Source organism: Vigna unguiculata, chromosome 9, assembly GCF_037176805.1.
Source record: "Vigna unguiculata cultivar grain cowpea cultivar isolate G323 ecotype 2 chromosome 9, ASM3717680v1, whole genome shotgun sequence".
In the NCBI taxonomy this organism is placed as follows: Eukaryota; Viridiplantae; Streptophyta; class Magnoliopsida; order Fabales; family Fabaceae; genus Vigna; species Vigna unguiculata.
In genome coordinates, this window is record NC_140800.1 from 31,153,713 (window position 1) to 31,167,023 (window position 13,311).

The 13,311-nt window shown below is 30.5% G+C and overlaps 1 protein-coding gene across 2 annotated transcripts; it reads right to left on the reverse strand.

The window, feature by feature from the left end:
- Positions 1-4,927: 4,927 nt before the first annotated feature.
- LOC114195852 (protein LIKE COV 2) lies at positions 4,928-13,052 on the reverse strand. 2 transcript variants are annotated; one of them, XM_028086269.2, is made up of 8 exons: positions 12,909-13,052; positions 12,633-12,769; positions 11,529-11,581; positions 11,327-11,436; positions 10,667-10,834; positions 9,740-9,837; positions 5,559-5,685; positions 4,928-5,277 (listed from the first exon to the last, which is right to left on the reverse strand). In XM_028086269.2, exons 2-8 carry the CDS (start codon positions 12,750-12,752, stop codon positions 5,177-5,179), a joined length of 777 nt encoding a protein of 258 aa, XP_027942070.1. In that variant the 5' UTR covers positions 12,753-12,769; positions 12,909-13,052; the 3' UTR covers positions 4,928-5,176. The 2 variants fall into 2 exon arrangements, with proteins under 2 accessions (XP_027942070.1, XP_027942069.1); XM_028086268.2 differs by having other exon boundaries at positions 12,633-12,956.
- Positions 13,053-13,311: the final 259 nt, after the last annotated feature.

Consider the following 13,311-nt stretch of genomic DNA (forward strand, 5'->3'; position numbering starts at 1 on the left):
CTCATTTATGGGCACATAAAAGAGATATATACTCACTACCTAACCTTGGCAATGCCGAGCAGATATCAGATAGTCCCAAGTTTGGCCTATGAATATCCTAGTCTAGTGCGCTATTCTGAATTATCCAGATATTCATCTACTTGATAAAATTTCCTTAGACCTCACCATGGTCCATACCTTTCATTTCGCAGTGTACCAAACTGTGACTTCCTAAATACAAACTAACTAAATAAAATAATATTTACTTTATTTTTATTTATTTTTAATTATAAAATAATGAAAAAAATAAAAATTAAAGCAAGAACTTTAAATAAATAACTAGATAAGGATTAGAATGTTATAAACAAATATAATAACAAAAATATAAATTAAACAGGACCAGTACGTAACTGGAGATATATTAAATGAAATAAATAAACATGACCAGTGCATAATTGGAGATAAAATAAATAAATAAAAAGGACCAGTTCATAATTGGAGATAAATAAAATAAAATAAATAAATAGGACTAGTGCATAATTGAAGATAAATTAAATAAAATAAATAAACAGGACCAATGCATAACTCGAGATAAATAAATAGGACCCGTGCATAACTAGAGATAAATAAAATAAAATAAATAGACAGAACAAGTGCATAACTGAAGATAAATAAAATAAAATAAAGCTTGAGACCAATTAAATAAATATAATATGATAATAAATGAAAATAAGTTAAATGAAAGTAAATAGAGTAATATATGATTCAAAATAAATAAAAGATTAATATAACACCCATGAATTTATCAAGATTAACGTCACTCCAAATCCTTTGCTCTAAACTTTCTCTCTCTCCTTTCTTTCTCTCCTTTCTTCTTCACATTACTCTTCTCTCATTTCATCATATATGATATATATATATATATATATATATATATATATATATATATATATATATATATATATATATATATATATATATATATATATATATATATATATAAAGCCAAGTCATGCAAGTGTTCATTTTTAATGTTTAAACTACATCATGATAAAATATAAAACATTAGTAATAATAGAAGATTTTCTAACTTTTATTTAAAATAAATAATACATTCTGAGAGCACATGCATAACCACCACCTCACAATCATGAGAATTGATTCTTGATTCAAGAAAAGAGAAGAAGATAAACTTAATCTTTTGAAACGACCTAGCAAAGATGAAGTTTTCCCCCTTTTTAGAGTAGGGTTGAAGAAGGGGATGTGCTCTCCTCCTCTAGGATGTTGTTGTGCCAGATGAGACAAGGGATAAGAGAGAAAGTGAAAAAAAAGTTGGGTGATATGAGATTTATAAATTTTATTTTACAAAAAGTTATGAATAAAAAATTTATTTATCATGTTATATTAAATTATTATATAAATGTTCTTATTGTTGAATATTCTTCATATTTTTATTATAGAAAAGTTAAATTGATTTTATTTAATAAAAAACTAGCATGAATCATATATATATATATATATATATATATAATTTCCTATAAGATTTTAAATAATTATATTTGTAACAAAATAAGTTAAAATATTATACTTAATATTTTATTTAAAAGGTTTAAAATATATTTTTATAATTAAAAAAAATCATACTTCTTAATATCATAAATTTTGTTTTATATTCATTGGATTTGTTTTTTACTACTTCTGACTTCAAGTTGTGCTTGTGACTTTAATAAGACCGAAACAAAAAGTAAAAGCTAAGACATTATTGTCTTAAAATATATTACTAATGTATTTATATTGTCATTAGATAAGTCTAGAAATATATATTATGTGTATGTGTATAATGATTAGACGAGTCTAACAACAAACAATAGATGAGTATAATGAAATATATTAGATAAAAATAACTTATATTTAAAGTATTAATTATTTTTCTATGTTGCTCTTGTTGCTCCAATGGCTTAAAGAATCAAAGTGTCTCACAATTTTTTACAATGTCCAAAGTAAATGATGGTACAAGTATGTTATAGTTAGTGTAAGGTTATGTTGTGTTTTGGCTAGATATAATTGTGTTTAGATGTGTTGTAAGTCAAGCTAGAATGTCCTTAAAATCGATCTAATTACAACATAATCAATTAAGAGTAGTTATGACACGCAATAAGTCATTTTAAATGCAAAACTATCATAATAATCGATTAGATAAAATTTGGAAGAAACATTGATTTCATAATCAATTTAATCAATTAAGAATAGAATACAAAGGATTAAATCATTGATGCTTGAAAAATTAGTTTTTCCTGTGTTAATTGATTAAATCATTAAACTAATCAATTAATTTGTTTTTTTTTTTTCATTTTATGGGTTTAAAACATGAATGCTTTTAATCCATTAGGTCACTGATGTAATTAATTAAACCAGCAAAAGGCTTATCTTTTTAGAATTAAAAATGAACATAATTTATCGATTAACCCACTTATTTAATCAATTAAATACTCAGAAAATGGTTTTCTCTTTAAAACTGTCTTTCTTTTTATTTTACAAAATAAGTTTTCAGATTAAAAATTACAAGAGAATGAAATTATAGAGTTCTTGCTGCTAGGGGTGAGCAAAATAAGCGAGTCCGACCGAAATCAATCAATTCGAATTTCTATTTTCTCATTCTCAATATTCCAAAATCACTTAGAAGATGACAGACACTTCATGTTGTAAGAGAAATTTATTAAAACTTAATAGTTAAAATATCATTGTTCTATAATATTTTAACAATTGAACTCTTTAACCCTAGTTGCCAATCCCTTTTCTCTAGTTCTTCTGCCTATTATCTTTCCATTTTTTCTGTAACTCCCCTTTCTTCTTTGAATTTGCTCACTCCTCGTGCTCATTGAAGGTATTGTGCTTTCCCATCATATAAAAGGTGTTGTCTTTTTCCGACGAGGTATGGATTGTGTTCGCATGGTGCAACTTTGCTATACAAATTTGCGTACAGAAGCTTGATCTGCGTAGTCACACTGATTATGTCAAGGCTTGGAGTATAGGTTGCACTATTGTGGTGAAGATGCTTTCACCTATCTAGTTGTTGTTTCTCTTCTTTTATTGTTCTTTCTCTTTCTCTAGTTAGCCATTCAAATAACTAGTCATCCACTCGCAATAAATCGTTCTAATACTACCCGAAATCGACTAACTCAAAGCGTTAAATGCTCGGGTAAGAATTTGAAATGATAAATTTGGATTTTGCTGGATTGGTCATGTTGGACCCGAATCCGGCCCAACTTGACAATTGCTTAGCCCTACTTGTTGCACTATTGGTGTTCTTCAAAGAATTAATCAAGATCAATTGATAGTAAGAAGTTCTTTCTTGGCTATAGCTGAATTTGTAATATCTTCACAAATTAGGTGATTTATTTCCTTTGTATCTTTTGTATAATCCTTTCTTTTGTATTGTTTTTACCTTGTTAGTGACATATAAGGGTAATTGTGTGTAGCATTACCTATGTTTGTAATTCTTAAAGTGCATTTCAAGTTCTTTTGTATATATAGAGTGCAGGTTATGTAGGTGAATCTTATAATCATAACTCTTTATATTTTAGTGACACTTTTTAGCTAAGGCGGCTAGAAATAAACTGAATGTAGATTCTTGTGAATCAAACCAGTATAAAAATATGTTTCTTATGCTTTTTCTTTCATTTTCAAATCTATATCTTCAAAATCGATTACGTTTTTTAGTTGCACATCATTCAGACACTTTATCAATTGATTAAGAAAGTATTTATCTTCAATACTATTTTAAAATTGGTAAAAGAAATCTTCAAAACATAACCAATTCAACCTCCCCCTCCCTCCCCTCTCTTGGTTGAAGAAATTAGGCATTAGAATTTTAACATTCTATCCTTTTATGATTTCTAATTACTTGATCTTTTAATAAAATAAAATTTAGAAAAACATATTTTATTCTTAATTATTAAAATATTATTATTTAAAAAATACTACATATTGATAATACAAATTGTTTACATTGCCATATAAAAAATTTATTATGTAAAAAATTTATCTTACAAAAAATTGTCAAAATAAAAATTAAATTTATCTTTTTTTATATTAAATTATAATATAAATATTCTTATTCTTGATAAAAAAATTATATATTTGTAATAAAAAATAACTTCTTAATATTAAAAATTTTGTTTTATATTATTTGAAATTCCATTTTCCTATTTTCAACTTGAAAATGTAGAGTTTTTAGTAAAATTCAAACAAAAGGTAAAACTATCAAACCAACTATTTTAAAATATATTATTAATGTATTTATATTCTCATTAGTTGAATCCAGAAATATATATTAAACATATATTGACTAGACAAATTTAGCAATACACCGAATATAACTAAAAATATTATTTAGTCTAAAAATATACACATTAAACGAGATTGATATACCGGATTAAACGAGATTGATATACTGATCGATCTTACTAAATTTAATCTGATCAACAAAATGGATTGAATTTACATTTAATTCAATTTAAATTGGATTAAAAAATTCAAATAGAATTAATTTAGTTAAGATGGATATGGATTACGGTCTATTTTATTGGATCTAGATTAAATCTAGACTAGATTTTGAAAAACTAAATTCATGTCCATTAAGCAATAAAGTGGACAAAACTTCCGACATACCATATCTAGAACATCTGATATTGTTTGTTTTTCCCTATGATAAATACCGATGAACAACTAATTACTTTATATCTTTATAATAATCAATAAAGTATATTCTAAAGAGTAATATTTTTAATTTCATCATGAAATAATTGTCTCTGTTTTTGTTATATTAAAATATGTCTCTTGGTAAAGTGAAAAATCAATAACACTTTCGCGTGGCTTTTCAGACAAAAAGAAATATAAAAGTAACAGGTATAAAATTTCCATCAATTACATTTAGACAGACATCCTATTTAATGTTAATTTCGAAAATATATTAATACTTGGGAGTTAATATGTGTCAGCCTGAAGTTGGGTGGTAACTGGTAGAACAAAAACAGGGATGGGATTACAAGCTACAGTTCTACAGGTTATCTTGCTCAGCTTGGAACAGACAATAATTAACAAAATATTAAACAACAAATTTCGTATATTAAAATAAATGGAGGTTCAGACTGATAATTTCCATCACTCACATGGTTTCAACCACGGATTTAATCCTTTATCCAATTCTATTTAATGATATTCTTTCATTCGGTCGAGTAGCCCTTTCAACCGGAGTTATCAACTGCGGCATAGTCATTCCCCCGGAAACAATGATTTCTGCATCAGCAACAACGCAAACATTACACCATTGAATTACAAAAATACAAGTGATACAAGAATTTCAACGTGCAGAAAATGTCAAATGACAAAGTTCTCATTCGCTTTCAATGAGGTAAAAAGAACATCATATACCAACAATATCTCTCCATTTACATTGTTGAATAAGAATAATATATCACATACCAACAATGTCTCAACATATACACATTGTTGAATAAGAATAATATGACCTATGTAAACACTGTACTTGACAATAAACAAACGGAAAGAGAATCTACCTATGCCCTCTCGAATAGAAAGATTTGGTCTTATAATATCTTTGGAGTTAACCAGAAATATATCGCCAATATACAGATGGTTCGTAGGTACAAAAACGCTACAAAGCTCTTCATCTTCATTATCTTTCTGTGATGGAGAAAAAAGGATATAGTCAGCGGTTAAATATATATCAAACAAAACAAAACAGTGAAAATAGTAGTTCTTCAGAAAATAACACAAAGTTCATCGGAGGATGCACAACATAAGGTGAGATTATTATTGTAAGAATCTTTAAAATATAGTAAGGTTGAATATTAGGATTAATTAGATTAATTCTATATTTATGTTATTAACCTAAAATTGGGTAAATCAATATTCTGGAATCATATCCTCAATATTTTGTAATTATACTTTCTCTCCCATAAATTTAATAGTTCCACTGCGGCGAAATTCATCATATGCTTACTTGTTTCTCTCTGTTTCAACATAGTATATATAGAGCCTGACAAGAGGCTAATTTTGAAATATCCCGATGAACCCAATGTTCATAGGACTCTAAACTTTTTCTCATCACTTTTCCTGAAACATTATTGGTGGCTTTATCAGGTTTGTGAAAATTTCATGACCATCCTTAAAGTCCATGGGATTAAGGATTCTATGTCATCTTATTTGAACAAGGTCTTCAACCTTTCTTTGTGACTTCAATGAGTTGCTTTCTCCTGCTATCACTATTGTTGTAGAGCTTCAAAATGGCCAAAAGTTTTTCATGTCCCTGAACTAGTACAGTCTACCCAGACTATTCTCATGTCTATGATCTAATCTTGGGTAGACCACCAATCATGCCACTAGTAATAAATCTCTTTTTTCTTCTTTCCACTTCTAATATTTACCTTCTATCACCACAGCAAAATGGTTCTTAAACACAGCCATGAGGTGTTAATAGTATCCTTTATCTTCCTTCTCTTTCTATTCATGATGTCCTCTATATCCCTGCGGCTTCTTTCAACTTATTGTCCATAAGTCAACTTACACAATCTCTTGATTATCATTTCTTTTATTATTCCTTCTCTTGTTAGTGAATCTCATGGCCTCTATTAGCACAATAGGTATTCTCTTGTTAGAGTGGCAAGAACATCCCCATTTCTAGATTTTTCTCAATTAAGACGTCCAAACTTGATAGGTTGAAACAGTTAACCCCTTATCTTTTCAAGTTAGACTCTTTGTTAACTCTTTATCTTTCTAATTAAGACTCTTTGCTTTATGAGGCTTGCGAATTATATAAGCACATTCAAAGTTATTTTTCTTGTCACACTATTAGTCAAGTTTCATCCCCTTTTGTTTTAGTTTATTCAGATGTTTGGGGTTCTAGTTGTATTTACCTATATTAGGATCAAGATATTTTGTTACTTATATAGACACTATTTCCTGTAATAATATGTGGTTATATTTAAAGAAAGATCATTCAAAATTATCTTCTAATTTTCAATCTTTTTTAAATGAAATCAACAATTAATTTGGTGTCCTTATTCATACTTTACAAAGGGATAAAGCTTGTAAGTACTTGTCTACTCAGTTTCAGACCTTTATGGACTCATGGTATGTTGTATAAAATAAAACATTGTCTTCAAACCTCCCTTCCCAATAGGATGGGGTTGCTGAATGCAAAAACAAACATCTTTCTTGGTGGACTCAGTGCAAACTTGACCAGACTCAATTCATTTGTGTTAGACTCATGAATTTAAGTTTGAGTCACCAATTCCGTGGTTAGGCAAGAAAACGACATAAAATGTCATCGTTTATAGAGAACAAAAATGTTGTATCTAGAAAACCCATATTGAAGAATGATAGGTTGGGTTGCAAAATCTTCAAAGAAAAAACTTATCTCCAGTTATTCCTTCTCTTCATTATACCTGTAGTTATATTTCTCCTTTCAGTTATTCTTGTCTTTCTTCCTTGTTCTCTATTTCTATTCCAAAGAATGCAAGTGGTGTCTTTGCACATTCAAGATGGAAACAAGCTATGATAGATGAGATGCATGCATTACAAAGTAGTGGGACTTGAGACCTCATTACTCATTACAAAGTTATCGATGGATATATATATAGCCAAGGTTGGTCTAGATGACAAAATTGACCAACTTAAGGCTCATTTCAGCACAAAAGGTTGTACTCAGATCTTATGGGGATACCTTTTCTCTTGTTGTCAAAATGCATTTTGTATGAATATTCTTTACTGTTGTCATTTGCCATTGGCCTCTATATTAATTAGACATTAAGATATGTTTGAGGAAGTCTACATGGAACAACTTTCTTGCTTTATTGCTCAAGAGGTGTCTTCTGGTCTCATAAGTCTATAGCAAAAATCTTTATATGGTACTAACCAAAGAGTATGATTCAATAAATTTAATATTGTGATTCAACAGTTTGTTACTGACTTGGAGTAACGTTGACTACTGTCTTCTATCATCACTCATGTGTTGGTTGCCTCAATATGGTTGTTTATGTTGATGACATTGTCATCAACACCAGTGATCATCTTAATATCGCACAGTGAAACAATATCTTTTTAACCATTTTTAAAGAAGCATCTTAACAAACTAAAATATTGCTTGGGGATAGAGGTAGTCTGATCCAAAAATGGGGTCACCATATCCCATTTCACTATTACCTGCCTAAATATCTTGTTATAGTAAGAGTAGAGAGTCGGTTATTCAACTCGTAATACATGGGACATTGAGATGTAGCGACGCACACTGTTTTGATACATCAAAAGAGCTCAAGGAAAGGGTTTGTTTAATGAAGACAAAGGAAATGCTCTCAAATTGTGGGATATTACTCTGCAGAGTGGGTAGACCCCCCATTGATAGAAGTTCCCCTTCTAGGTTTTGTATATTTGCCAGAGGTCTCAAAAAACAAAAAGCTTAATGTTCTAGATAGTTCTAGTGCAGAGGTGGAGTCTCAAGCTATGGCTATAGTCAATTAAGAGCTTATATGGCTCAAACAATTACTTTAGGAACTCAGTTTGGAGAGGTTGCACAATTGTCACTTATACAAGATAGTCAAGTTGCCATGCATATTGCCTCAAATCTAGTATTCATGAAAGGACGAAGCATATTAAAGTTAATGGTCACTTTGTCAAAGAGATAATCATGCTCATGTTAATATCTACAAGTTTTATCAATTCTTGTGATCAACTAGCAAATGTATTTACTAAGAAACTAAGATGTCCTTGGATTAAATACATATGTAGCCAGTTTGGAGCATACAACCTACATGCTCCAACTTGAGGAGATGTATTCACTGTGAAACTAAGGGATCCTTGGATTAACTACATATGTAACAAGTTTGGTGCATAGAATATATGCTCCAACTTGAGGAAGTTTTAGAATCTTGTAAATATAGTAATGGTGAACATTATGATTAATTAGATTGACTCTATATTATGTTATTAGCCTAAAAATAGGGCAATTGGATATTCTCTAATCATAACCTTAATAATTTGTAACTGTTTTTTTTTTTCTTGAATAAATTCAATAGTTATGTTGTGGTCTAGACACACGAAACTCATGCTATGCTCACTTGTTTCTCTCTCTCTCTCAACAATGATGAAGCTCTTTTCATATGAACATGAGGCAAATATAAAATGACAAACACAAACCCATAATTTTACAATAAATTAACACTAAAAAGAATGGTTAAGTATAAGCATCACTAACCAGGGATGTACTAAATAAACTGGAAGCAAAACTCGTTAGGATTATGTTGCTGCTTCAAATCTCAAAAGACTCATAAATGCATGTGGTGTTGTGTGTTTATCTTCACCAAAAAAGTATGGGTATCAAATATTAAAATAGAACCACGTTTTACGGAAGAATATTCCCCTTTCTTTAAAAGTTATTTTAATGATTGTTCAATCTAATGAAGGTAAATTCCCGTTACTCGTGTTAAAATGGACAACGTCATAATACATGTACAAATAGGTATGGTACGTGCATTCCAATTTGCAATACTATATATATATATATATATATATATATATATATATATATATATATATTACTTTCCAAAAAGTCCATCCAAGCATTATAAACAAACTGATGAAGTTTATGTGCTATAAAAATAAAAAAGGGAACCATCACATACATTTAATCAATATGAGTAAAAGTAGGTTGGTAAACAAATTTGTGAACAATTCAACGTACCTGTAGAGTAACAGTTGATGTAATAAAGCCAAAGGCATATTCACCAACACGTGGATGACGGATAATGGCTACCTCTTTAAAGGCAGTGGTATTTTGATCTGAAAAGAATATTAAAAAAAATCAGGACAAATGGTTGCATCCTTGTCTCCAATATCTGAAATGGTCAATCTATCTAATATAAGCAATATAGGATAGCTACAACCAACTGATTGGCAAGACACAGGCTGAAAATCAAAGGTTGAGAGGTAAAACGATTAGGAAAAACAAATTGAAGCGTGCCTTCAATCTATAGATAAATAGCCTAATAAACCCTATTCATACAATATGAGTAACTTGACAAAGCTAATAACTAAATTCAAAATATGTACTTAATCTAGATCAGTGAATTTGTATCAACATTAATATCAAACTACAACTTTATGCACAATCATCATCTCCAATGCACCTTCATTAACACATTACTAGTAAAAATTCCCTACCGGTACAACACACACATGCCACCTCACCATTGCCACAACTATCACCATTCCATAATCATATTCAGACTGCTCAAGAGAAATTTTATTTAGTTTGAAATAATTTTGCATGAAATAGGTAATTTTAAAACTGACCAAGCAGTTTGTGGCATAACCATACGTGAGTGAGAGGGGATGGAAAACAAATTGCATTTAAACTGACAAGTCAATTTGGGCACCTTTCTTCATACACACAACAACATACACAAAAAACAATGGTAAGAACAAAAGAACAAGAATAATTTCTGCATTTTGTCATAAAAGATACTAACAAAGAAGTTATTCTTCCTTATTGTAATATGAACAGCTACCCAGCCTATGTGTTGCATACTGCTTATCTCTGTGAATTAAGACCACAACAACTCTTTTTTGGCTAAATTCTGACTTACCTACGCAGTTATGAAGAACATACCTGGAGATATTGCAGCGCTAATCTGCTTGGATGCAGAGTATATATGCCTAACAAGGGGCATTCGCTTTATGAACCATTCTCCAATCCAGAAAACAGTAGCTCCCATCCATGATGAAACAAAAACACCAATAAGAAATACAAAAGCTAATGATGTAATGAAACCAAGTCCTGCACCACAAATAAAAAGCTGTCACATTTTAGAAATCACACTGTAAACAAAAAGTAAGGTCAAGTACCAAGAATTCAGATCATCGAATGGAGATATTAAAAAAGAAAGGAAGAAATATAAAAGTCTGCAACACCATTTTATTTGTGTGCACGTTGAAGGAAGATAAATTTATCAAAGAAAAACATAAAGAATCAAGATTGTGGAAAATAACATATCTACTCAACCACCAGAGCGTAATTCAAATGAGTTGTTCCAGATTAGCAACAGAACTCTCAAAAGAAACAATGGTGTCTTCCTTCTCTACTGGTAAAATTATAGAGAAGTCTATTATCTTTCAATTTTCAAGTTTATGCGCTATATTCGTGTACTCTGTTTGTGTGTTCCAGATATAAAGCATCTAAACCAAAAAAATCCCTCTCATTCTAAACTTCTAAGGAGGGAAAATATAATTATTAAAGACATGTTAATTGATGAGAAAATAAATTACTCACCAAATATATCAATGCCAAGCCTGGAGTATATTGGACTAAAGAAACCATCAACAAACTGAATAAACCACCATGTAATAAAGAAGGTAACAGCAACTGGAAAAAGAACTACACTGCAGATTCAAAACCAAATGAATGAATAAGAATAATTACACACCAACAATGATGATAATGATCAATCATCTAAATTAGTAGTTGAGTCTACCATCCAGTCATAAATTTCTTTGAGACCCAACTCTGGAGAACAAAGCAGCAAGCCTGAAACAAGTGCACAGAATGAGCCAATAGTAAGACAGAAATCAATTTTCTCTTTAAAAAATATGAAACGTCATAATCTATATATCACACCAAATAGATGCATATCAGATAATCATTAAGCTCTTGCAACTTCATCTTCAACATTCAGAACTCCTTATCATAAAAACACAAGATGGTCGTTTATGTTTGCAGCTAGGCTCTCTAAATCAGTCTAGAATTCCAACATCCAGCAGTCGTGTGCCCTTCTCCTGAAGCATTTATAATGCAGGACAACAGGGAAGTGCAGTTCAATTATTATGATAACGTCTCAATTTTTTATGACTTTTTCGTATTTTTAGACTAGGTATGGATCACTACAAGAATTTTATTTTGATATTATACGTAAGGACATTTTAGGACAACAAACCAAGGACCAAATCTCGCTCCTTGGAGAAAGTAGCAAGTAGAATCCTAAACATCTTACAAGTAAATCAGAGACCGAACTCCGTGACACTTACCACAGTTCGAACTTTACAGAGAACATTGTCACTGTATTGGTTTCAAAAAAAACAATTCCACAAGAAGAAATGCAACCCAAAATAAAAACTATTACTAAGAGGTTTTGAGAAATGGGAGTTATCCCCCGTTAATTAAGATCAGCCTCTCCTACTTAATACTCTTGGAAATCGATCAAAGCTGACATTCAACTATTGGTCTCTTCACACTAAGCCACGGGCTTATTCTTACACATAAAACCCATCTTAAACAAAATCCATTGCTAGTCAAATGCTGCAAAAACAGATCCCTCGTGTTGCTAACGAGATTGATCACAATACCAAAGATTATGGGCTTAAACGTCTTTCTGTAAATCATTCTAATTATTCTCTACCATCCGTAAAAATAGGTTTCTTTCCGAATTCAAGAGACGAGGCTCTCAGTTGACTCGTCCGTTGAAATCCACCAAATAAATTTAAAAGAAAAAAAAAATGCCAACGAGAAGCAAGATCCAACAACCTAGCCTAATATAAAGGTATAAAACGATATAGGAAAATATAAAAAGAAAGAAATGAACCCTGCGAGTGGAGGAGTTGGGGGAGCTTGGTGGAGACTTGGCTGGGTCTTCGGGATCGTCACGAGATGCATTATCCCCTTGACTGAGAGGAATTGACGTTGATTCTTTTTCTTCCGCCATCTTCTTCGCTCTTCACACTTTCAGATTGTAACGCCAGTAATAACAATAATATCAAAAAAATCGGGAGATAAAATATGACGGAACTACATATAATTGAAATGACTTCACGAATTATTATTGTGTTCTTGTCTTGGATACTAAGCAAGCAACACTCACTTCCTCTTCTCTTCCCTTCCCTTCACCGGATAATTGAAAAGTCTCATTACCTACCAGACTGAAAAGAAATTCGGTGTTCCAGATGACGTGGCTTTCGAGGACGTGTCCCTTCACTTACGAAATTAATTATCATTTTCCTTTTAATTTCATTTTCTACATGTTTCAGGCATTAATTAGGTTTTTCTTCAAACTAAAACACATTTTTCACAGCAACCTCTTGACGACATTGGAATATTACATTGTTTTGTATCGCGTATTTTAGTTGTAGAAATTTCCGAACAACGTGTTTGGATTGTTGCGTTGTCGATTTTAGGTGAAGAAAATAAATGCAAGAAAAGAGAGGGTGGAGAGAGTATAGTTAACAGAATAGAATTGAATGACAAAAAATTTTAGATTTTAAGAA